This window comes from Penicillium expansum, assembly GCF_000769745.1.
Source record: "Penicillium expansum strain MD-8 chromosome Unknown contig254, whole genome shotgun sequence".
NCBI classification, from domain to species: domain Eukaryota; kingdom Fungi; phylum Ascomycota; class Eurotiomycetes; order Eurotiales; family Aspergillaceae; genus Penicillium; species Penicillium expansum.
Genome location: NW_015971250.1, coordinates 1 through 23,637, shown reverse-complemented (window position 1 = coordinate 23,637; position 23,637 = coordinate 1). Strand labels below are relative to the sequence as shown.

Sequence of the window (23,637 nt, the reverse complement as noted above, 5' to 3'; positions counted from 1 at the left end):
CATTCGCGATCATTCGCACCAATCTTACCTTTTTGCTTTCAGATGCAGTCCCATGACAGCCCTTGGCATGCATGTCTGTGGCAAATCCGATCTCAGGGGATATCACACCCCTCGCCATGCTATTCAGCCGGTCTCACCGCCACTATTTGACCTTCCCGCACACCCACACTCGTGGACAACAGTATGAAGACCATCCCGGGCAGTATTGTCTTTCTCTCTCTCTCTTTTTTTTTGACATACACTTCCCTTTGCAGAATCTTTGTTTTGATCATGACTATGGAGATTGATCCTCTGGAGTTCATACTCTTGCCTAAGAGCCCACAGCAACCTAATAAGGTTTCTGAGCGCGATCTTGTGAACGGGGAGCGTTTCAATACCATTTTCTTTTGACTCTCTTTTCGTCGTAAAGTCATCAATATAACTTAATATTCATGGGTGGCGGTTCACGTGTTACATAGATGGTTGCTTATTGCATATATTCGGGATTTCGATATTGTCCACTCCACCTATATGTAGGTGTTTTTATTTTGAACATGTGGTCTCATTGCTAGCGCAAAATTCGTGTCACATCACAGACACATTCAATAGATTATGTCACTTGCTATTTTATACATGAGGTTTATTACAATGATGCCATCGTTTTCACATTGATAATCACCCTTGAGACCTGAGGATTTGATTAGAAGATGAGAGCGTTTAGGAAGAGAGAAAACCCTAGGTAGGCCCGCCCAGGATGGACGTACCTAGTCATATGATAATCGCAAAATTTATTGATAGAAGATAAAAATCACAATTTAGGTTGTGCTTGAGATTGTTGATTTTCTTATTTAGGGAAAAACCCGAGTTCGGTAGAAACATATAGAAGCTTTCGATGGCAAACTGATCGCTGGGCATTCAAGCATACTTCAATCCAATTTCACAACACATCACAATCTATCTAGCCCATTAATGATACATATGTAGGACTTAGATCTTTCGTATAATATATAGTACTATATTCGATCCTGGTCTTTCCTAGGTCGCTTTGCACAAGCGGCCATCCTCACTCACGGTCCACTCGTCAGACCCGACAGCAGTTCTGGCGTAGAAGATATCATTCGGATCATACTTGGCCTTGATCTTGCGCAGGGTATCATAGTTGGTACCATAGAACACCTGCTTGAAGTTGGGCTGTTGGAAGTCACCCTGCCAAAATGATAAGCATACGAAAGGAAAATAGAGCTAGACATCAGTTTACATACCTCATTCATATAAGCACCAGAGTTGGGAGAAAGCGCAGTGAGCTTAGGAATGAAATCCTCAGTCATTTGGCGCTGACGCTCCAACATGAGAGCATCGTTATCCCACTCCCAGGGGGTGGTCAAAGTAGTATCAATCAGGGCCTCGCGCCAAGCAGGGAGGACCGCGTTGTAGACATCTCCAGACACCTTCTGAGAGACGTTCAAGCCGACACCGATGAAGGTGCCGCCCGCCTCGGTGATCTCACGGTAGGCAGTCAGCAGGGCGGAGTTGTTGTTCTGAACGACCGATCTCGGGACCAACCAGCCTCCATACTGGGCAGTGCCAACCTCGATGACACCTTGCATATCCTGGAACTGGCTGTAGTAGCTCTCGTATTGCTTGGCAACCGTGGTGTACTTGATGCCGAGATTGTCAAGGCTGTCAGTGAAGGGCTTGAGGAGCGTCACCAAGTCAGCAACAGGGATGTTAGGACCGGTGATTGGAGCAATAGAGAAGCTGGTGTTGGTAAAGTACCAGACGCTCATAGCACCTGCGTCGACGATAGCGGGCAGCGCGGCGTGGAAGGTCTGGACGGTGCTGTAGAAGGTATCTTGAGAGATACCGTCATTGGTGTAGGTCAGGTTCAGGCCAGAGACGGGAGTTCCGGGGTGAGCCTTCGAGGTCAGGGACCAGACGACACCGTAAGTGCCAGCACCACCGCCGCTAAGAGCCCAGAAGATATCGGAGTACTCATTGTCACGGGTAGCAGTGATGAAGTTACCTTGGCCATCAATGACCTCCCATTTCAGGACCTGATCGGCGGCCAGGCCGTAGCGGGAGCCGAGTGCAGAGTGACCACCACCTTGGGTGTAGCCACCGGCAAGACCGACGGTGGGACATTCACCGCCAACGACCTGGTAGCCGGTCTTCTCGGCAAGCTCGTAGGCTTCGTAACCCTGAATTCCAGCGCCCATGGTAATGGCCTTTCCGGAGTAGTGCGAATCACTGTAGGAGTCGATTGACAGTCCCTTCAGGTGGTGAGTCCAGATTGCAAGGGCTCCAGCACCAGTGGATCGGCCATTGTAGTCGTGGCCGGTGTTACGGATGACAAGACGGATGTTGTAATTGGTTGCAAATTTGACAGCTGTAGAAATCTGAGCCGGGGTGGTGACATTCACGCTGTAGCGAACATAGTTTCCCAGTGTGCAGGGCTTTGAGACGGGGTGGAATGGATCGCAAACACCCTCGGCAAAGAATGGAGCCATAACCGAGGAAGACGAATCATAGCTGTCAAGAGATATTGTCAGTACCTAATACAAGTCGTTGTTTCTACATGTTAATCCACATACTGCTCCTCGGGAAGTAGCCATCCATCCTTCAGGACGGCACAGGTCTCAGAATTGTAGTTCGGGGCATGGCAAGGTGCGCCAAGAGGCACGGTCTTCACTAGTCGGCCATCGATGGTGCCGTTGAACTGCGACCACACATCCTCCGTGGGCCAAGTAGTGTCACCAGGGAAGCTGCGGCATGCTGCGGAGGCTGAAACCTGAGGCAGAGCAGCCAACAACGAAGCAACGAAGGATACGCGAAAAAACATGATGGCTTGGCTTGGCTTCATGCAAGTGTAACAGCTTCTCTTAAATATTCAGACCATGCACGAAAAAGACAAGAAGACAGGGGGGGTTATTCGCTTTTAGAACGTGGAAGAATCCACACTATTGACGCCGGCAATATACGGCAATATATCTTGCAGCTAATGCAACCTCCGGCCCTGTTAGCTCTGGAGAATAATCTCTTAGAACGTAAAGTGCTCCGGGACTTATTGGCCCGGACCAGCCACACACATGGTGCCATTTCTCCACCTTGGGATATTCTGGAGGCTTTAATTTTTCCGTAAAGTCTAACGTGAGACATTCCAATCTCGGAAGGTTTGCGCGGTTTAAGGTGAGTCGCTTCCCGAGGTCCGCCGGTATTCCATGGTATCCGTAGAGGTTCCATGGTTGAAGCAGATGGCTTGACGTGATTCCAAGGTTCAAAGGCTGTTCTATACCTATTCAGGTATATTTAGGTCGATCACCTCTTTTTGGGGCTACTCATAGATCTACCTTTTTTTTGCATTCGATGTTCTAAGATATTGAGATATTGTTCATCTTTCTTAATCTAGATCCCACAATCCCGTAAAATTCATACGAAAAAAACCATCTTCCAGTGGCTTTCCTCATATATACTCCCTACAAAGTAAGACAAGCCACCAAAAAGCCCTGACAAATTCTAATTCGTACTTATTATCCCTGTCTTTTTTCGTCAGTCTAGCGCTGCAACTTAATTACACCGGTATAAGGCCCCCCCCCCCAGCCGCCCCACCCGAATCATAAATTTGGTCCTGCACAGGGTGCCCGTGGACCCCGTAGTACTCCGTATTTTGTAATCATTATGAATAAGAATACCACATCCCCTTTCGGAGGTTGCCAACTTTTCTGACCTGTGATAATGATAAAGTCATGGGCTGGGTATATAACCTCCACGAGACCGATCCAAACAGCGAGATCTCTCGAGTGATCGCGATCTGTTTAGTGTGCTCAATTGTAGCTTTCTTTTCCGTATGCCTGCGGTTTTATGTGCGAATAAGCAACAAGCGTTTTCCATGGATTGACGACTATGCGGCACTGGTGAGCTCACTGTTGACGTTGGCATATGCGGGAATTGCTGTAGCTCGTGAGTCGATTCATTGATCAGCGAAGGTTGACTGCAGAACTAACGGAATGGTTATTTTAGAGACACGATGGGGCCAAGGACTCAGTGCAGCCTATTTTCCAAAGGAGAATGTTATTCCTTTTAGCAGGGTGCGTATCGCAAGACCAACATTGTGCGAACTCGAGCCTGACACTAATTTTTGGACTATAGATCCAATACACCGGCGGCCCGGTCTACTGTCTCGCCGTCCTCGGCTTCAAAGTCGCCTTGTTAGCCTCCTACCTGCGCATTGCGGGGATCATCAAGCAATATCGCAAAATCATCATTGCCGCCATCATCGTGTGTGTTGTTAACCAATTGATCTTTGCCATTATCATATCAGTCTCCTGCATACCGGTCAGCTCCTCCTTCTCTAGCGCGCATTGATCGCGGAAACTGGGGTATCTGACATCAAACAGGTCGCAAAACAATGGGATACTTCAATTAAGGGGAATTGTATCAATGCCATACCGTTCTACTTTGCCCTTGGAGGCACAAGCATTGTGTTAGACTTGGTAATCATAGCACTACCTCTACCAGTCCTTTGGAAACTCCAGCTCCGCCTCAAACAAAAAGCCCTCCTGGTCTGCCTGTTTGCCCTGGGTTTCTTCGTGACCGTGATCCAGATCATCCGCATCCTCACCGTCTGGGACTTGAAAACCTACACCGACAGCAAGAAAATTGTGATCTGGTCGTGTGTGGAGATCAGCCTGGGTGTAAGTTGGATTTTGCTATTTCTTTCATGTTCACTCTTCAAGTCTAAGGAAAACTAACGAAACAAAAATGGATAGGTTGTCATCGCCTGCATTCCCACGTACGGGCCTCTGTTCAAATCCTTCGCTTCCACTGTCACCTCATACCGAAACCGTGAGACTTCGCGTACTTATGCGCTTGACTCTGTTCGCCAAGGCACGGGGATGGGCACAGGGCTTGGGCGCAGCAAGAATGATTTCGAGCCTATATATGAATCCGAGGGGCACCAGGTTACTGATATTCGATCCGGGTCGCAAACGAATGATGGGAATAGCGAGGAGCATATATTATCGGATGCGGATAACTTGAAAGTGTATGTGACTTCGGAGTTCACAGTTAATTCTGGCGTTGCTCGTTGATTTGGTGTTGGTTTTGGCGCTATGGGACTTTGGAGATTGGGGCCTTTTAAGGAGAAATAGGAGTACATATATCTGATACCAATACATGTTTCCTCTGGGGCGTTCCGATTAGACATGCACAGTGTAAAATAGTCATATGTACTATATCCTATAGGTTCGTATCATAGATGTCCGGGCAAGAAAATGATAGATAAGATATCCCTTCATAGGCAATGGGAAATTTTCGCCAAGTTGCCTTCCTTTTGGTTATCACAGCAATGAGATTGAAGTCTATAAGCAGCTAGTATAGCTAGTAGCAACACATTTACCCAGCAAAAAAAAATGTAAACGAACAATGTATAGAACAATAAAAACAAAGTGGGGGAATCATATGAACAGGTATCATGAAACATGGAACGGGTTTAAAGCTTGCGCCTGGGTTCAGTCATATTCAAGGCACCGATGATGATAGTTCGATGCCGGAGATTTGAGAGTTTGTGACAGGAGTAGAGACAATCGGGAGATCTAGATGGGAGGCGTGGGGATGAAATCGGGGCAAAGATTGAGATGAACTGCAAGCAAAGGCCTGTAATAGGTCTCCGATACTATACAGTGTACAGTGTTGGAATAGAATAAGATAAGCTTTGGGCATTTCTCACAGCGATGGGTCTGTCTTCCATGTGCCTGGGGTCGAAATGTTAGTACCGTATACTATGTCCACATGAGACCAAATGAACTTGTCAAAAATAAAGACGTACCTCCGAAATTGTGCTTCACAAAAGCCATGGGATCATCCGTATCCCCCGCACCCATTTGCCCCACACCGGGACTGAAGCTGGTGATGGGCAGAACAACCACATCTCCAACTTTGCGATGTGTGGTCTGGTGGCTGAAGTCTTCGTACGTAATGTTCTTATCACCAGGCTGGATATTGAAGTATGCCGGGTTATTGAAGTAGCGGAAGATGGAATCCGTCCAGGCTCCAGGCCCTGTGAACTCCATAATAGTCTTATCCATCTTACCAACCTTCAGGATGCCTACCCTTTTCATTCGCAGAGCATGTTCGGTGATATAAGCCACCATGTCACGAAGAATCGGGTGCCCGGGTTTCGACACGAAGGTCCACTGGCAGAACTGAAGACGGCGCGAATACCAGTCATGCCAGTCATCGCGGTCAGGATCAGCCTCGATGCCGACAATGAATCCGATAGTTGATCGATCAAGTTCCTCGGGGAGCCACGTGTGCGCGGGTTTGAGTGCCGAAGTGTCGATATCGCTGTACACTCCCCCGCGCGCCAGAAGAACCAAGTACCGGAAGAAGTCCGCCTTCATGACGCCAAGCGGCAGCGAATCATATGCCTCAAATACTTCCGGAATTGACCCATATAGATACTTGATCAGGTGTTGCTGTGTCTCGTCGGGGATGACTTCATGCGTGAACCCGGGGTGCATCTCTGTCCAGCTGGCCTCGGGCCCACGAAGGTCTTCGTCAAACCAGAACGATCCCGGGTTGTATTTCCATGTTTGCCAGATATATGCGGGGAATTTGTTTTCGATTTCATAGGGGAATTGATACCGGAGACGTTCGCGGAGCGGTGCTGTCTGTGATGCGCCGAGGGGTAATTGGGCTCGACCTTGCGGTGGTGTTTTCCGTGCTGAATTTGCTTTCGCTTCATCCTCTTCTTGTGATATCTTCTTCACCGGTCTGTACCCAGGTGCCCCGGGAACTTCAGGATCTCGGAACGAGCGGAGGATGAGAACAAAAGTGACCACGCAGAGCAGCGCGAGAAGCACCTTGCGCGGGGTAATCATGACAGGCAATGGGGTTGTGTATTCGGAAAATGATTCGCTGGTTTTGCGACGGCTGTAGATTGGTTGAAAGATAGTAATCAAGGTCTCCGTGCTCTTGTATTCCGTGATCCGCAAGCTCGGGGAGTTTGAACAGTTTTGGTATGCGATTCGTTCGGCGGGTGTGACAGTCGAGCGATTCCAAATCCTAGGCTAAAGAAATCGAGAGGGTGACATATCGATATGCGGAAGTCTTGGATGTGACCTCGATGGTCGGAGATACAGTCAACCCAGAATCGAGATAGGAGGCGTAAAAATAACCTCCAGTAAGAATTGCCAGTCACCTAGTACCACAGAACAGCAAGGAAAGATTGAATCCGAGAGCAGAGAGCAGGCCACGCTGTCTAAGCGGGTAATTTATCGCCTTGCTGGCTAATTTTGTTCGGCGTCCACGGTTCAAGAGGATTGCGTATGCCGGAAGCAGCTTGTAGCCTGAGTGGGGCCACTCACGTGGTCTTGGGTGAAATTGTAACTTAAAACTATGACCATTTTTAATATTGTTCGTTCTTCATCTATTCTTTGTTCTGTCTTCAATGTTTTGTTTTCTTCCTGCCAAATGTACTGACATTATTAGCAAGTGATGGTCCTGCTACATAAATTACCTAACTTTTTCGGAGTACCCCCACATGAGGTCTCCCTTCCAAGCTTCTGTAATCGGCAATGATCATCCCGAGATAAATGCTTCTTATAACATAAGTCTGACGATGTCGACAACTTTTATTCCAAGAACTACACTGCATACAGCTACAATATACTAAAATCAATTAGTTTCGGTTCTTACATGTCGGGGTGGTTTAAGCTGATCCACTGGAAGCTCGTAGTGATATAGGAATGTAATATGGAACCGTAGAGCCGCCTTTCACCGAAACACACATCGGTTATTCCTTGGGGCAGCTTACTATCATTGGCAAAGTGCCTTAAACAAGTACTAAAGAATTACGTAGAAAGGGGCATTTACTGCTACTAGCCGTTGAGACTATCACGAAAATACTTGTTCTTTTGATAGGAGACTATGTGTAGATTAAAAAAAATATGTACATGTATTCTTGGAATTTCGGCTCTTGCTATGTGTTTTGTCTCTATTTTTCAGCTTGAAGATGTAAGAAGGAAACCGGTCAAAAGGCACCAAAATAGTAGACGCTGGAGAAATGCAGATGCGAAGAATATTCTTGGGATGCCGATGAGGAGCTAATTAGTTTCTTCTCATTATACTTGTATAGACATTAAAGAAATATTTATCCTTATTGGCAATATAGTACGGCCCCAAAATATCTCTCTAGTAGACAACAATCTTGGCTTCTTCGTACGCCATACATATTCTATAACGTAAGATTCAAGAATAGCCGGCTACATTAGCGGCCTTGTATGTCTTTTTATGTTGTAGTTGGTATTTTTGAATGTCGTTTTGGATGTAGTAAAAAAATCATACTTTGTGCAAGAGACTTTTCTATGTCTAACTTTTGATAGAGTCTGAGAGTTATAGGGCGACTTATCTCATATTTTAGGCAAACATCTGGCTCGTGACGGCCCCAAAAAACAGCTTCGGTCGTATGTATGGTACCTAGGTGTGCATCAAGATAATTATCTTTGTTGGGCACTATTATTCCTTCCTCTTGACCACTATGTTCGGATCAGACTTACGTATGCCGTGGGACTTGTTCTACAATGCGTTCGCCAAACATCTGGATCTAGCATCGCGTCAGGACGCTGCCGATTGTCTAAAGTACGCCGCCATGCAAATGAAGGATTATTACGACGGCATGTATCAACCCAAGCACTTCGCGGTCGGGGACAAAGTCCTCCTACGCGTCGGCCGCGGCTACAACATCACCGTGAACGACGCCGTATCCCGCAAGCTGGGCCAGCAGTACGCTGGTTTGTTCACTATTGTCAAACGCGGCGGCCGCCGCCTCGCATATGGGCTACAGCTGCCGCCCACGTGGAAGATACACCCAGTAATCAGCGTCCAAAATCTGGAGCCGGCCCCGTCTCTAGACCCATTTGGTCGAGAACCGGCCGAACCAGAACCGACGTACGACGAACGCTTCCCCGACGACGACGATCGTCATGACGTCGCCGCCGTGCTAGACGTATGCGTCCGTCACCTGGATCGTTACAGAACGCAGAGAAAAGAATACTTGATTCAATGGCAGGGAGAGCCCCGCGAACAGGCACAATGGGTATTCAGTCTGCTTTTGCCTGCGGCGACCCTTGTAGCAGAAATAACCTGCAACACCATCAATAGTACTCTCTCCGCTTCATTCCTATGAGGTCAGATCTAACTTTAAAATATCTACTCCTAGGAGGTGTGGACCTTTTCTTGCAAGATAAAACAATTTTTATAAGAAACAAGATAGGATACGAGAGCAAAATCATCTTGCCGCTCCTCCCAAACGCATGATCGCACATAGATTGAGGACTACCTGCTTCCTATTGGACTCACTGCCAAGGTCATACCAGGGAGTTGCCGTCACAGGAATGAACGAGCTTAGCGAGTCCAAAGCGAAATTCCGAGTATACTTATGGCTAATATCGAACTGGAGAAAGCAAATGTAGTGCTGCTTAGTATGAATGACAATAACGCTCTCAAGAGATTTGGAATCAGTAAGCCTAGCCAGCAGGGCCTCATATGTTATCTGGGCCAGACATTCGTCCGAGATGGTCGGTTTCCCCTCCTTAAGCCATTAGAATTTCCTCTTGGCTTCTAAAATTGTTACCCGATCATTTCTGAGTCTAAAAGCGCCCTTAGCGTTCCGGATACGTAGGTAAAGGCCTCTATTATCAGTGGCCTTTATCAAGCCTACCGAAGGTAGATGTTTGATGGCTCGTAACTTGATATCCCGAAAGTCGATAACAGCCGCTATTCTGTCCTGGTCTTGGGGTGACCCAAAATACAGAACATGTCGAATGACGTATGATATAAGGCGCAGAGTGTCCTCCTCGACTGTAACTCGGAGTTGGTGTTCCACATTATCGATATGACTAGTTGACGAAGCACCGTGAGAGCTATCAGCCTGTGGACTGCTAGAAGCAAATTGAATTTCCCCAGAGCGGACGAATGATGGATCTTGATTGGGCTGTATTTTACGCGCCGGCCTTGCTCAAATTCCAGCGTTATTATCGCCGTCGGATTCAGTATCCATTGGAGAACTATAACCCGCATTGGAATCGTCGGAACGGTTGCCGTCGTCGGAATTACTGGAGTACATTGGATGATGTGTTCTCTGAGGGTCACAGTCGCCCTTGAATGCCGCCAAAGGGCATACAATGGATTTGATTTCTCTCTGGTTGCCACGATCGGTTCGCTCAGCCTACGAATTGCATTTCGACTGGGACAAATTTGTGGTGGAAAGATTATGTCCTTGAATATGACATGTAGCAGTACAAAAACAGCATGGTCCACCGAATCAGCCAGGTGCTGTGTTCAAATACTAGAGGAAATACAGCGAATAACATGAATGTTGAAAATTAAGCGAGAAAGTGCTGCAATGAGACAGACTCAAAATCAAGTTGGAGAAATAAAGCGATGCGATTATTAGAGCTAAGCATAGTCAAAACTCAGGACTACTGAAGTATAAGACAGGGACCGCGCCACCCACAATGCTTGGCACACATAGGAGCTTTCTTATCCCAAAATAACTCCTTTTGTAAGTCTCGACCTAGGAGAAATTCCCTTGGCAAAATCTGCAAAATCTGCCAGAGGCTAGCAATTGGTCCCAAATTGTTTCCCAAAAATTAAATTCTAATGTGCGACAACAAATTCCCAACCCCAATGGCACATGTAAATATGGGCATACAGTAACCACCGGTTGGCTACGACACTAGGGCTCTTAACCAGCATGTGTCAGGGTTCATATCTTTTACTTCATTCTCGCTCTCATGAAAAATCTAAAATCCCTCATGCTGAACCCTTTGTTATACACAAAGAGGAAATAACTGTGCTGCCTAACCAGAGTGGTTTATGTCAGATATACTCCGTAAATCTGAGCGAATCAAGGTCGCCTTAGAACTTAGAACATTGGATTTCGGTTTCATTGATGTTCCCACACTTCCAGGACTAATCTACAAATAGAAAGTGATCATCGACTCGTTGGTTTTGCGGGGATTCTCATTGGACTGATCCGTGCTTATTGACACCCACAAAAGCTTGGGGTGCTAGATATAGGTATGTTTCCCTTTTTGTCTTTCCAGTGTCGTCTTATAGCAACATCAAATACTGCGGATGGCGTGCTTTGAAAAGTAAGGGTCTATGGTACAATTCCTGGGTGTGGTTGTGTCTTAGCGTGAGTAGTCTTTATCTCTTTATAAGGGTCTGACTCGGATTCTTCCATGGTTGAATTATAGCCAATCAGTTGTGTCTCGGCTTATTATCCCCGTTTCACATCAGTTGGGCTATTTATCACTTACATGTAATAAAACCCCGTAGACTCGCCATTTATCTCTCTTTCTCTCTCATTATTCAATCCCCAAAATCATTGCAGTGGAAAATCATTCACTATGGAATAGCCCGACCTTCCTGCGCTTACCCAGAGCCTCAACCACACCCGACTAACCAAGAATCCTGATTCAAGCCAACGGTGTACTTTCTGCATAAGAAATCCCAACACCAACCCGATCTCATTTCGTCGGAATTACCAAATAAAAATAAAAATGGCGACTGGTATCTCAGTTGTACCTGAGAAATATGCGGCTCACTCTACCGTCCAGACCATCGCAGTTGATGAAATCTCAGGCGGAGGCAGTATTCAATCTTCCTTGGAAACAACTGCGGGAGTCAATGCAGAAAAGAAGCGCTTCTTTACCCGACCATGGGGACGACGCCAGATTGGGATACTCTGTGTGCTGGGGTTCTTGGGACTGGCATTGACAGCACTTGTCATTGCCCTCCCCATTTATTTCACTAAGATCTCCGGCTTTGCGAAAGACACTGATGACTATTGGAAACAACCTCAGCCACATGAAGATCATAGCTACCACCTTGAAGAGAACCGGCCGAACTTTGCCCTCCACAACTTCCCGGACCCGGGACTTATTCAACACAATGGCACATGGTATGCCTACGGAACCAACCCCAAGAAAAGGAACCCCGACAGTATCCATGTGCCTGTTGCTACATCGACTGATTTTGTCAACTGGACTCTTCACGAGGGTTATGACACGATGCCGACTCTTGGCGGTTGGGAGAAGAAGGTCAATCATTGGGCCCCGGATGTGATTCAGCGAGTAAGTGTACTCATGAACATCATTTCATTCGGTCTCTTATACTCACATATAAACTTCTAGGACGACGGCAAGTTCGTTATGTATTATTCCGGAGAAGCCAAGAATTATGGCAGCCACCATTGTGTGGGAGTCGCTGTATCAAACGGCACGAGCCCACTAGGCCCTTACATTCCCGAAGATACTCCACTAGCCTGTCCCCACAAGCACGGCGGTGCCATCGACCCATCACCGTTCAGAGACACCGACGGCACGCTGTACGTAGTCTACAAGGGCGACGGAAACAGCGTTGGACATGGCGGAAACTGCAACAACAGCAAGAAGCCACTTGTATCTGTTCCAATTCTTCTGCAGGAGTTGAAGAGCGATGGCATCACACCCGTCGGAGAGCCGGTGAAAATCCTCGATATTGACGATACTGATGGTCCCCTTGTTGAGGCTCCTGATATCTTGCTCACCGAGGACGGTACATACTATTTGTTCTTTTCTTCACATTGCTATATCTCGCTGGGATATAATGTGAAATATGCACATTCGAAATCCCTCAAGGGCCCGTATGCCAGGGCTGATCGGCCTTTGCTGCAGACTGGTGATTGGGGTCTCGAGGCGCCTGGTGGTGCGACGGTTTCGACTGATGGCAGCAAGATTGTTTTCCATGCCAATTGCGGTCGGTTTCGATGTATGTGGTCTGCTGCTATTGATATTCGATCTAATAACAATACGATTGTTATGTCGAAGCTCGTGGTTGGCCAAGAGTCGAATTCTACGAAATCTACGGGAAGCTCGTGAGTCAACAGCCGGATTGTGATATCTTGTAGCAACGAAGATTTGCTATGATATATTTTTCATGTTTTTCATGTTTTAGACTTTGATTGCATCTAGCGCTGGGCGTTTTGGATTTCCCCATTTGGGAGTCATTTTTTGATACTCACATAGCGGTTTGTTATGAGAATCCGCTAGGGACCTTAGATATGAGCAGCTTTTTTTGATCTACCAAATGCAAAATTGGGCATAGTTCCTACCTCTTTGCCTTGTTTATAGCTACCTAAGCTCTCGAGCACTTAGTCATTATAGTTGAATTCTTACACTTCTCTTTCGCAGCACGAACTCACCATGATCCACAGAAAACAAGGGTACAGATTAACCCGCGTTGTTGGTATTCTGGAGTCGCTAATTAATTGCATATACATGATAAGGAGCTCTTACCTTGCCTGACAAAAGTTGCAAATAATATCCGCCGTATGTTGTGCACGGGTACATTGCATACTTCAACCTTTAAATCTCCACCAATCAACGATGTCGGTGATGACGCGACTATTTGGTGCCTGAGGTGTCCACATATTCTTCACCCGATAGCTTTCAACCGGGGAAGCTTTCTTTCCTGACTCACACAGATCTTAGGCTTTTATAATGCAGTCATTTCGAGGTGCCGCTCGAGCTGCTTCACGCACAATTCGAACCCAGCCATGGCGACAAGCCAACTCCCCCGTGAAGTCCGCGGGACCGCATCGGACTTTATCGGCGCAATGGAAGATCGCACGCCCATTGCATACCGTGTCGCCGCGACAGTCAGCATCAGTCACCGTGGAGTCAACTGAGAGAGACTCGTCCAATCCAGCCATGTCATTCCCCTGCCTCGACGCCCAAGAAGCAAAGTCAGCCCAGCTCTCCGCTCGGTCGCTGCGATCCGGACCCGAACCTTCATACACCACCGGGCGACACGAATCATACCACTGTGAACAGCCACTTCTGCTCGACTGGGGTGGTGTGCTCACGGAATTTGATGTTGCCTACGAAACATGGGGGCAATTGAACGGCGACAAGAGCAATGCTATCCTCTTGCACACCGGCTTGTCCGCCTCAAGCCACGCCCACAGCACTGCGTCCAACCCAAAGCCCGGGTGGTGGGAGAAATTCATTGGACCCGGACTACCACTGGACACCGATAAATATCACATTATTTGCACCAACGTTATCGGAGGATGTTACGGCAGCACAGGCCCGTCTTCCCTCGACCCGTCCGACGGAAAGCGGTACGCAACCCGCTTCCCGATCCTGACTTTGGACGACATGGTGCGCGCTCAGTTCCGGCTCCTTGACGGCTTAGGAATTAAGAAACTCGCTGCCTCAGTCGGATCCAGCATGGGCGGTATGCAGAGTCTCGCAGCAGGCGTCCTCTTCCCAGAGCGGGTCAACAAGATTGTCAGCATCAGCGGTTGCGCCCGCAGCCACCCTTACAGTATAGCGATGCGACACACGCAGCGACAGGTGCTGATGATGGACCCCAACTGGGCCCGTGGGTTCTACTACGATGGAATTCCACCCCACTCTGGTATGAAGCTAGCGCGCGAGATTGCAACCGTGACATACCGTAGCGGGCCGGAATGGGAGATGCGATTTGGTCGCCAGCGCGCAGACCCCAGCAAGCAGCCTGCTCTGTGTCCCGACTTCCTTATTGAGACGTACCTAGATCATGCCGGTGAGAAGTTTTGCCTCGAGTACGACCCTAACAGTCTTCTTTATGTCTCCAAGGCCATGGACTTGTTCGATCTCGGCCATGCTCATCAGACGGCCACCTTGAAACGCCGCGCAGAGTCCGAGGATCGTATTGCGCATGGCGGTGATGCGCCCAATACCTCAGACCCCTCTTGCAGTCTGACCCTTCCAGACAAGCCCTATGAGGAGCAGCCTGGATCAACCTCCAATGCGACGCCACTGGACGAGTCCGTTTCTCCTGATCCAGTGGACGGTCCTCCCCGGGATCTTGTTGCCGGCCTCGCGCCTCTTAAGGACCACCCTGTGCTTGTCATGGGTGTTGCAAGTGACATTCTCTTCCCGGCGTGGCAGCAGCGGGAGATCGCCGAGACACTCCGTGCTGGAGGCAACACCAAGGTTGAGCACATCGAGCTTGGTGATGACTTGTCGCTTTTCGGTCATGACACTTTCTTGTTAGATCTCAAGAACATCGGTGGCGCATTGGGCAAGTTCCTCCGCTAGTCGCGTGGCGTGTGGTGTCCGAGGGGATAGAAAATAATATAAAATCTGTACATTTGTCGTTAAGCGTGCGACTTTTGGCATTAAGCAAGCGTTTTACATTTACGAAATGACATACCTCTTCTCTGTTTTTATTCGCAGTTCTGAGGATCGATGGATACCCCCCAGCTAGTCGATAGGTGGCTATGGTTTGGAAAAGGAACAGAAATGTCAACACACTACTCAGTTTGATTCTATTAAGGTACGATATGATATGAACATGGTGAAGTGTACAAAAAGAAAAGGAAACTCGCCCTCAGGTTGCTCTCAGTTTTCATAACTGACTTCCAGCTGTCTACACGGTCCACAGGCACGAAGTGCCAGATTGGAGCCGTCGTCAAGCAGATGCCTGCAGAATTGGCTTATATTCGTCTCTAGGGCGAACTCATCACAGGGCGAGAAGGAGAAAAGAACAGAATGACACAACCCACGGCCTCATAATACCATCATGCCCACAAGACAACCGAAGAGAACAAATGTAAAATCTGGACCGAGAGCAAAAGCCAGGATATTTGAGAGAAAAAAAGTCCATCAAATCTAGGTGACGGGCTAGGAGAACCTAGAACGTTTTGTAGAAAGAGCCCACCCACATAGCCCACAAAACCACAAGACAAAGCAAAGCTTGGAAGCTAGAGTCTTTGATGAAGGTCCTTCCAAAAATCATCGAGATAAACCAGGAAATCCCAGAATCTCATTGATAGTCAGGGGGAAAAGCCACTGTTGGCAAATGCCAACACCCTTGAGACCTCACTTTGATGAATGTTCATTTAAAAAAGAGCCTGGGGGAGTAACTAAAGTAGGAGAAAGAAGAAGGAAAGAGTGAAAGTGGAGGACAGGTATTTATAATTTGGGGATTGGGGCAGTAGGCAGAGAGTTCACAAAGGGAAGGTGCGTGTATTCGTTTGCAGGCAACATCGAAACACAGCTTTCCTTGAATAAATTCATCGATATCATTTGATACACGTGAACATATCCCAGTGCGTCACATCTTGAACAGCTCTTCTCAACAAGGGGAACAAACATCCACATGTGACATCTACCATTTGACCATAATGATCGGAAGGTAGGCTTTTAAATATCTTTCTTGACAAGGCAATAGCCTATCATTTGAAACTTGCTAGAGGCTATGCAGTTAACTCTTCGGATTAGCAGGTATTGTAGGTATTGCAGGCATTGCAGGCGTGTGTTGGTAGCTCCATGGAATAGACAGTGTTGCTGTTGGCTGTTGTCCACATGGACTCGGAATTGGAGTCATTGAGGATGCAGCATACAGCTATACTCCTTTACCAAAGGTTAGAAAACAAACCGGGCTTTGTGGATACTTCATTGGGAATATCAAATTGACAAGAAGCACAGATGTTGTTTTTAAATCCAGGGGGTTAAAGGTTCTTCCGTTCCGGTGCTATACTGCTTGCTGCCTGAGGCACTCGATATCTTTAATGCTTGTCTACTGCATGGTCTCTCTATGATGTTTAGTTAGGAAGACAGCCCAGGAACTCATTGTAAAATTGTGTTTCTACAAATTCCGTTCAAAATGTATTTCTTTGATCTGAATCTGCAGATGCTTGGGCGTTAATGGACCTTTCAGGTCCGATCCACCGCGACTATGACACACAAGGGACAAGCTGCAGGGCGCGTTATGCAAAGGAATTTGTTGCCACTGCTACAGCAAAATTATCCCCCCGGAAATCCCAAGACCTACACCCAATAACTTATATCAATGCCTTGCAATGTAAGCAAGCTGAGCCGCCGTTCATTCTTCATGATGGGTTCAAAGCTAGTCAATATATGAATATTCAACCTTTCTCCCTAGCACATGTAACAAAATGATTGTTCACTTGTCACCTTGGAGGAGCACCGTGGCTGCTGGCTGAATTACCCGATTCAGACATAAAGAGCGCCGCTAAGGTGTGGATCTATTCCCCACCAGTCCCCGCACTCGATCTCATACTACCTAATTATCCGAGTACAAAAGGCTATGAAGTACGCCTGTTTCCCACATTTTTCTGCGAAATTCTCTTCAAGTCGATGCACATTTACCTTCAGCGAGCATGGCACAGTCAAAGGAATGGGAAAAGATGCTCCGCGGCGAGCTGTACTGGGCATGGGATGAGGATCTGCAGGCAAACCGAACAAGGTGTAGACAGGCCTGTGATGATTTCAATGCCGCCAGAGCTGTAACAAGGCGTCGAAAGGTAGAGCTGTGGAGAAAGTAAGTTTGAGAGATATGATAAGAAGGGTTGTTTATTTACCCAGGTGACCTCTGTGCTGACCATACTTCCCTCTAGTATTGTCTGCGACACCCGCCCAATGCCACCATTGAACCCAGATCCGAAAGAAGACGAGGCACTTTTCGAAGACACTGATCCCTTTGTAGATGGGCCGATTTCTGTGGATCACGGTCTGAATTTCAAGGTTGGCAAAGGCACCTTTCTCAACTTTAACCTTCTCGTTCTTGACACATGTCTGGTCACCATCGGGGAACGGGTACTGTTTGGTCCGAATGTTTGCATCTATGGCGCGACACACCCCATAGATCCGGCTGTTCGACAAGGGTTGAAAGGACCGGAATGTGGAAAGGAAGTGCATATTGAAGACGATGTATGGGTTGGTGGTAGTGTGATCGTGCTAGCGGGTGTGCGAATCGGAAAGGGGAGCACAGTTGGAGCTGGCTCAGTGGTGACAAAGGTCAGCAGATCGAGATTTGATATCTTTAGTTTCCCGCCGAGAGAAGCCAGACTGACTTTTGCAGGACGTTCCTCCCTTCCACTTTGTCGCAGGCAATCCCGCCCGAGTCATTCGTCGGATCGAAACGAGCATGAACCCTGAAGAGCAACAATGAGTGTTTTTTGGGTGTAGGAATTGTTGACTTGTGCAGCTGACACGAGAAATTTTTTGGTATCTTTTTCCAATAGAATCTACTCTTAAGCGTCGAATGAATTTTGGTGTTCGTACTGGGACTCAAGATAAAATTACAACAGCAGGGTATGCACATAGTAACACAGCGGCAGACAATGTGACCATAGAATGGGGGGATTGGATTTATAAGGCTGACCCCCCCGGGCTATTTACCGAGTTGTAAGATCGCAAATTTGACCTCTATTGACGCGGGGAATTCGAAATCGCGCCGATGCTCCCCCTCCAACGCAATTTTTCACAAGAGCATTTCACCAGCCAATATGGAACAAGTGGAAAGCCACAGTGAGCTCATACATCATGAAGCCGTGAATGAGAGCACTTCCGGCTCCCACCCTGAAGCAACAAACAGCTTCACAGTATCCGATGATGATATTCTGCGCGCCCAGGGCCACGAAGCAGTATTCAACCGATCGTTCTCTATTGTTGCATCCCTCGGTTTTGCATTTAAGTATGTTGCCCTCCTATTCTATTTCGCACCTATTATGCTGAAATTTCTAGTATCACGAATGCCTGGGTGGGCGCACTAAGCAACGTCGGACAGAATTTCAGATATGGAGGGTCCCAAGTGGCTCTCTTTTCTGTTATCATTGCTTGCTTTGTGCAATGGATCATAACCCTAGGGCTATCCGAGCTGGCTTCGGCATTTCCTTCATCTGGAGTAAGTCATGAATAGCGCGCTTGCTCATTAAGGCACATGAGCTGAATTGCAGGTGTCATGTCATAGGGCCAATACCACTTTGTCTACATAATTGCCCCCCAGAAGAGCAAGAGATTTGCTGCCTTTGTGACAGGCTGGATGTCTATACTCGGATGGTGGATGATAACATGCTCCGGCTTGTCTCTTGTGGCTAATGCAGCCCTGGGGCTCGGTCAATTTCTACATCCAGACTTCGAGATCAAACAATGGCATGAATACTGCGTGTATCTTGCTACTATTATTGTGACAAGTTAGAGACTGGATTGTTAAGTTGTTTCCCAAGTTATCTATCATTGCTGACTCGGATTATCTTGCATAGTGACACCCCTTCTCTTATGTCCCAAGCAAATACCGCTCATCACATCATGGTCGCTATATCTCGCATTGTCCGGATTCGTTATTTGGTTTGTAACCGCTCTTGTGATGCGTCAACATACAAATACCAGATCGGATGTCATCAGATCTGGCTAAGGCACAAGTGGATAGAGCAATGGGACTGCCTGGCTTCTCGGAATCATCAACTCGATGTATTGCTTTGGTGCCAGCGACGGGGCGATCCATATCGCCGAAGAAATGCAATCACCGAGTCATCGACTCCCACAGATCATGTCAGCCAAGACCTGTCTCCTTGTCCGTCTCTAATGCCCAATTTTGTTACCAGACCCGCTAATGAAGCACAGGAATATGACACTAGCCATTGGTCTGTGTACAGCAGTACCACTATTAGCAGTCTTGATAGTTGCCATGAGAGACATGGACCAAGCAATGAACGCCGGAATGCCAGCCGTGGAACTATTATACCAAGCAACAGGATCAACCAGGGTGACCGTGGCACTGAGCGTACTCTTGAAAATAATAGCATGCCTTCCTCCACAGTAGGTCACCTGTGGGCGTCTTGCATGGGCCTTCGCCAGAGATCGAGGTACTCCATTTCCGGTCTCATATACCTTGTCAGCACCTCGGCTTTCAACTCCATCATTACCTCTGCCGTTACACTATTGAACTTGAGTTACGCCATTCCTCAGGGTATTGCGCAATGTCTGCCGAAGCGGCCGCTCGATCTTGGTCGATGGGGATATATCTGTAATGTTTTTGCGCCGCTGTGGATTATTGTGTTGAGTGTCATGGTCTGTTTCCCGCCTGATCTTCCAGTTACCCTGGGCTCGATGAACTATAGTGCACCTGTTTTGGTAGCATTGTATCTTATTATTCTTGTTTTCTGGGGTTTGATAGGTGACGAGTTCAAGGGGCCCGATTGGGAGATTTTGAACCTCAAGAACGAGACGCCAAGCGACGCTTCGACAGACATAGCTGGGCCGAACATAGACCAGTGATCTGGACAACCTCCTTGGATTTGTGGCACCTGGGGAGACACTGACAATGGTGTGTCGGATTAAACGTGTGGGGTTGTCTAGCAGGTCAAGCCACACCCCATGATTTCTATGTAGGTAGCCCTAGAGGGTAGGGTTAGTTACGTGATCGAACTTTGAAATCTGAGATATAGGCCATTTATCGCGATAAAGACCGTATTATACGAGACTATATATATATATCCTATCTTATTGCTACGCATTGCCAACTAGTCATAGTTATGTTAGGTGGGTTCAGGGATACTTGCCTTAATACTCCTCGTTCGTCCAACGTCAACGATGTGTTCTCTCAACCGTACTGTTGCCTAACATACCTTACTACAGTATAGTCCTCCTACTTCCATCAGAAAAGCGAAAAAACAAGAAAAGCAAAGGATAGGGAATCTCCCATTTTGAAACCTGTGATGCCAGAAAGAAGCCCGAAATTTTTATTGTTTCATAGCGATGTTCAGAATCCCAGACTCATTCGTACTCCGGAGTGGGGGTCGGATCCGGGAGGGGAACCCATGATCGGGTCTGTGCTACGAGATCTGGACGATCTTTAAGCAGGTCCTGATATTGCCGAATACGTGCCCGTAATCCGGTGGACTCAAGCTGAGCGATGGTTAGGACGGAGATCAATGACTTGACCAGGAAATTTCCGGTACAACTTCTCGAAATTTTCAGATTTTGGACCATCCTCTATGCGATTGGACAGTCGCAAAGGAGAAGGCGTAGCAATGGGGGGTTCGGGAGATGGAATCAATCGGGATTGGAGTGACATCGGGGGCTTTGCTTCGTTTGTCAGAGGGGGTTCTCCGAGCCCATATCTGACGCCGATGACAGAAACCAAGGGTACTCAAACTCTTACTCAGAACCTTTTCCGCCTTCGCGGAGTTCCTCCACTGTGCGGGATTCTTGGGCGGATTTAGGTCCCTAGAAGCCACAGTGAAGTGAAGGTAAGGGTCGTTGATGTTGGGGTGCGAGTGTTTAAAATAATGGTGATGCCAGACCAGTGGGTGATGTACGCATGAAGCAGACGAAAGACTCAGAGATGAGCAGCAAAATATATACAAACAAAGACGTTTAAAAGACGTTCAAGAAGACAACCAAAAAGATTAACCAAAAAGATATCAGAAGGCCGCAAATGCGGCCGACTATTCTTGTGTGTTATATTTTGATACAGTAGCATAAATGGATAGTATAAGTGGTGCATTTCTTTTTTCGCGACCGTATTAAGCACCATGAATACATTTATGATTATATATGGGTCATTGAGGTGTTCATCTCCGAAAACTCGACTTGTCCCCGATAATTTTGCAAGCCGGGATCTCAGGATTTCATTAGCAGATTGAGAGTTATCTGCAGCTATCCATGGTCCACTGTATCTCTTGAATTATGCTCTGTGGTTGTACAAGCTGCACATTGTGACTGCAATGCAGACGAACAGATCTGCTGACACGAGAAAGCCTCAAAAGCTCTCTTTGCCAGTCCTCATTCATCTCGCGCCATCTATCGAGACATTTTCGAAACAGAGCTCGTTCTTGTTCTGTTCCATTGCCAGCGGCCACTCCAAAGTCATACATTTTCTGGAAATCTTTAGGTGTATCCGCAATGATGACACTGACCGGATAATCCTTGAGAAGTAGCTTTTCAAGTTGATTCTTGTGGTCCAATGCCCGTCTGTCATTTGGCACCGCCTGCAACTCAGCAGCCTCGGTGGCTTGATGTCGGGGATCGGCCTGCTCGTCTTGGAAGGCTTTCCACTCCTCCTCAGATAGGACATGGGACGTCGCAAGACCGGTGGTTTCAATAAAATCTTGGTCACCAAGGACTGGAGAGAAAACGTCCCAACCCCACGCACCACTGTCAAAGAAACGTTCAGTATTGCAATCCACGAACACCATGCCCACGACATCATTGGGCCTGAGTTCCAGGAACTCGCGAGAAGTGTAGCCTCCCCACGAGTGAGCCACAATGATAAATGGAGGCTCAATACCGGCGTTCCTTAGGAGAGTATCAAGCTCTGCTGCGACTGAAGCTGCAGATATGCTTGGTGGTGTTTGGTTGGGACCTTCACTCCTACCCATCCCTGAACGATCATAGTTCAACCAACGAGCAAATGGAGCCACAAGCTTTCGCACTACAATCCACTCATCGATCGTGCTGCCAACGCCTTGCATGAGAACGATGATAGGCTTTCCAGGCTTGCGATCTGGCCCCGAAACGGACAGATAGAGGTTATGGGAACCGACGGAGACAAGCCCATCCTTATCACCTTTGTCCCAGTCAATATTAGAAATTGGTTGCATTGTGAACTGGATGTGGATTCGAGTTGAGCAAGCAATGGATTGACGTCGAGTTGTTGGATAACGGGGAAGTGAAAGATGTTCAAGCCCCCGCTTTCTAAACCCCCTCCCTAGAAAATTCTACATTTACAATGACTCATTAGATGCTAGTTCCCAAAACGTACTAGAACACAGTAGTAAGCTAACGTCATAAGGATGACCGTGGCTTAGGCTACAGCCTAAGAACCCGAGTAGGAGTGTCTGAGGATTCTACTGTACAGATGTGAGCCACAAGAGCTTTCCGAAATTCTTGCCTCCGCTGGGCACGTTTGTCTAGCTCAGTGGAATAAAAAATAACTGATACTTTTTCTCTGGGCTAAATAGGATCTTTATAGGATCATGTCGGATCAGTACAAGGTTTTCTCGGCTATAGTAAGGTGTAATAGCCAAATCGGACTTGGCTCCTTGGAGTTTATACAAGAGCAAAACAAAAGGCTAGTTGAAGAAATGGAACAATTTGTATTGATGTGTTATCAAAGGTCAAGAGCTATTAGAAATCGGAGATCGGATAAAAAAAGGCACTATTTATTGATTCGGGGAAGAAGTCTCAAGGTCCCCAATCACAGATTGGTAATAGATATGCCCTCAGATTGAAAACTACCATGTTTTGTCACTCGTCACCGGCGTGCTTGTCGTTTCCTTGAAAGGCGTACAGACGAAGCACATATACAGGGCCTCGGAGTATGTAACTGCATTTTCTCATCACAGGGCTATTAAATAAGATCTGAAGCATAGGTCTCATGATGAATATGGTATTCGGAAGGGATAGGGCGATTGGCGAAGAAAACCGAAGAGAATGTGAGATTTTGGATATGTACAGCAATTCTGAGGGATATTAGTTGAGCACATTCAAATATTGATGCGATGCCAAAGAATACATAGCAAGAAATATCAAAGGTCCGAGTCTCTTCAGATCTCTGTTCATTGCTCAATCACACACTGGTGGGCCGATGTCTTCTTCCACTCCGACGTATCAGGGGGATGAAGTCCATGGCCCGACGGGTTTATTCGACCGACATGTCATGAGAAGCTCTTGTGAGGTTTATCGTCATCAGGACTTGGCGCATGATATTCCATTGAATCTGCGTTGTAGCCAGAGACTAGAGGACCAATGCTGAAAAAGACATACCTCTTGTAATGAATAGCGAAGAAGTAAGCCCCCCCCCTTCCCCCCCCCC

The 23,637-nt window shown here is 47.3% G+C and overlaps 9 protein-coding genes across 9 annotated transcripts; 6 read left to right on the top strand and 3 right to left on the bottom strand.

The window, feature by feature from the left end:
- Positions 1-1,014: 1,014 nt before the first annotated feature.
- On the bottom strand, positions 1,015-2,818 carry PEX2_072630 (FAD-binding oxidoreductase; the record flags this gene model as incomplete). Its single annotated transcript, XM_016744533.1, has 3 exons — positions 1,015-1,185; positions 1,242-2,508; positions 2,571-2,818. The coding sequence occupies 3 exons, from the start codon at positions 2,816-2,818 to the stop codon at positions 1,015-1,017; spliced, it is 1,686 nt and encodes a 561-aa protein (XP_016600504.1).
- A 904-nt stretch (positions 2,819-3,722) lies between these two features.
- On the top strand, positions 3,723-5,066 carry PEX2_072620 (putative integral membrane protein (Pth11); the record flags this gene model as incomplete). The annotated part of the gene is made up of 5 exons (XM_016744532.1): positions 3,723-3,936; positions 3,997-4,064; positions 4,126-4,311; positions 4,374-4,670; positions 4,746-5,066. 5 exons carry the CDS (start codon positions 3,723-3,725, stop codon positions 5,064-5,066), a joined length of 1,086 nt encoding a protein of 361 aa, XP_016600503.1.
- Positions 5,067-5,700: 634 nt separating this feature from the next.
- Positions 5,701-6,857, bottom strand: PEX2_072610 (glycosyltransferase family 32 protein; the record flags this gene model as incomplete). Its single annotated transcript, XM_016744531.1, has 2 exons — positions 5,701-5,729; positions 5,804-6,857. The coding sequence occupies 2 exons, from the start codon at positions 6,855-6,857 to the stop codon at positions 5,701-5,703; spliced, it is 1,083 nt and encodes a 360-aa protein (XP_016600502.1).
- Positions 6,858-8,515: 1,658 nt separating this feature from the next.
- Positions 8,516-9,163, top strand: PEX2_072600 (uncharacterized protein; the record flags this gene model as incomplete). Its single annotated transcript, XM_016744530.1, has 1 exon — positions 8,516-9,163. One exon carries the CDS (start codon positions 8,516-8,518, stop codon positions 9,161-9,163), a length of 648 nt encoding a protein of 215 aa, XP_016600501.1.
- Positions 9,164-11,543: 2,380 nt separating this feature from the next.
- Positions 11,544-12,902, top strand: PEX2_072590 (glycoside hydrolase family 43 protein; the record flags this gene model as incomplete). The annotated part of the gene is made up of 2 exons (XM_016744529.1): positions 11,544-12,116; positions 12,177-12,902. 2 exons carry the CDS (start codon positions 11,544-11,546, stop codon positions 12,900-12,902), a joined length of 1,299 nt encoding a protein of 432 aa, XP_016600500.1.
- A 621-nt stretch (positions 12,903-13,523) lies between these two features.
- On the top strand, positions 13,524-15,110 carry PEX2_072580 (homoserine O-acetyltransferase family protein; the record flags this gene model as incomplete). Its single annotated transcript, XM_016744528.1, has 1 exon — positions 13,524-15,110. One exon carries the CDS (start codon positions 13,524-13,526, stop codon positions 15,108-15,110), a length of 1,587 nt encoding a protein of 528 aa, XP_016600499.1.
- A 2,087-nt stretch (positions 15,111-17,197) lies between these two features.
- On the top strand, positions 17,198-17,988 carry PEX2_072570 (sugar O-acetyltransferase; the record flags this gene model as incomplete). Its single annotated transcript, XM_016744527.1, has 3 exons — positions 17,198-17,358; positions 17,435-17,834; positions 17,899-17,988. 3 exons carry the CDS (start codon positions 17,198-17,200, stop codon positions 17,986-17,988), a joined length of 651 nt encoding a protein of 216 aa, XP_016600498.1.
- A 337-nt stretch (positions 17,989-18,325) lies between these two features.
- Positions 18,326-20,096, top strand: PEX2_072560 (Amino acid/polyamine transporter I; the record flags this gene model as incomplete). Its single annotated transcript, XM_016744526.1, has 4 exons — positions 18,326-18,513; positions 18,564-18,723; positions 19,249-19,392; positions 19,443-20,096. The coding sequence occupies 4 exons, from the start codon at positions 18,326-18,328 to the stop codon at positions 20,094-20,096; spliced, it is 1,146 nt and encodes a 381-aa protein (XP_016600497.1).
- Positions 20,097-21,469: 1,373 nt separating this feature from the next.
- Positions 21,470-22,423, bottom strand: PEX2_072550 (alpha/beta fold hydrolase; the record flags this gene model as incomplete). The annotated part of the gene is made up of 1 exon (XM_016744525.1): positions 21,470-22,423. The coding sequence occupies one exon, from the start codon at positions 22,421-22,423 to the stop codon at positions 21,470-21,472; it is 954 nt and encodes a 317-aa protein (XP_016600496.1).
- Between the last annotated feature and the right edge of the window lie 1,214 nt (positions 22,424-23,637).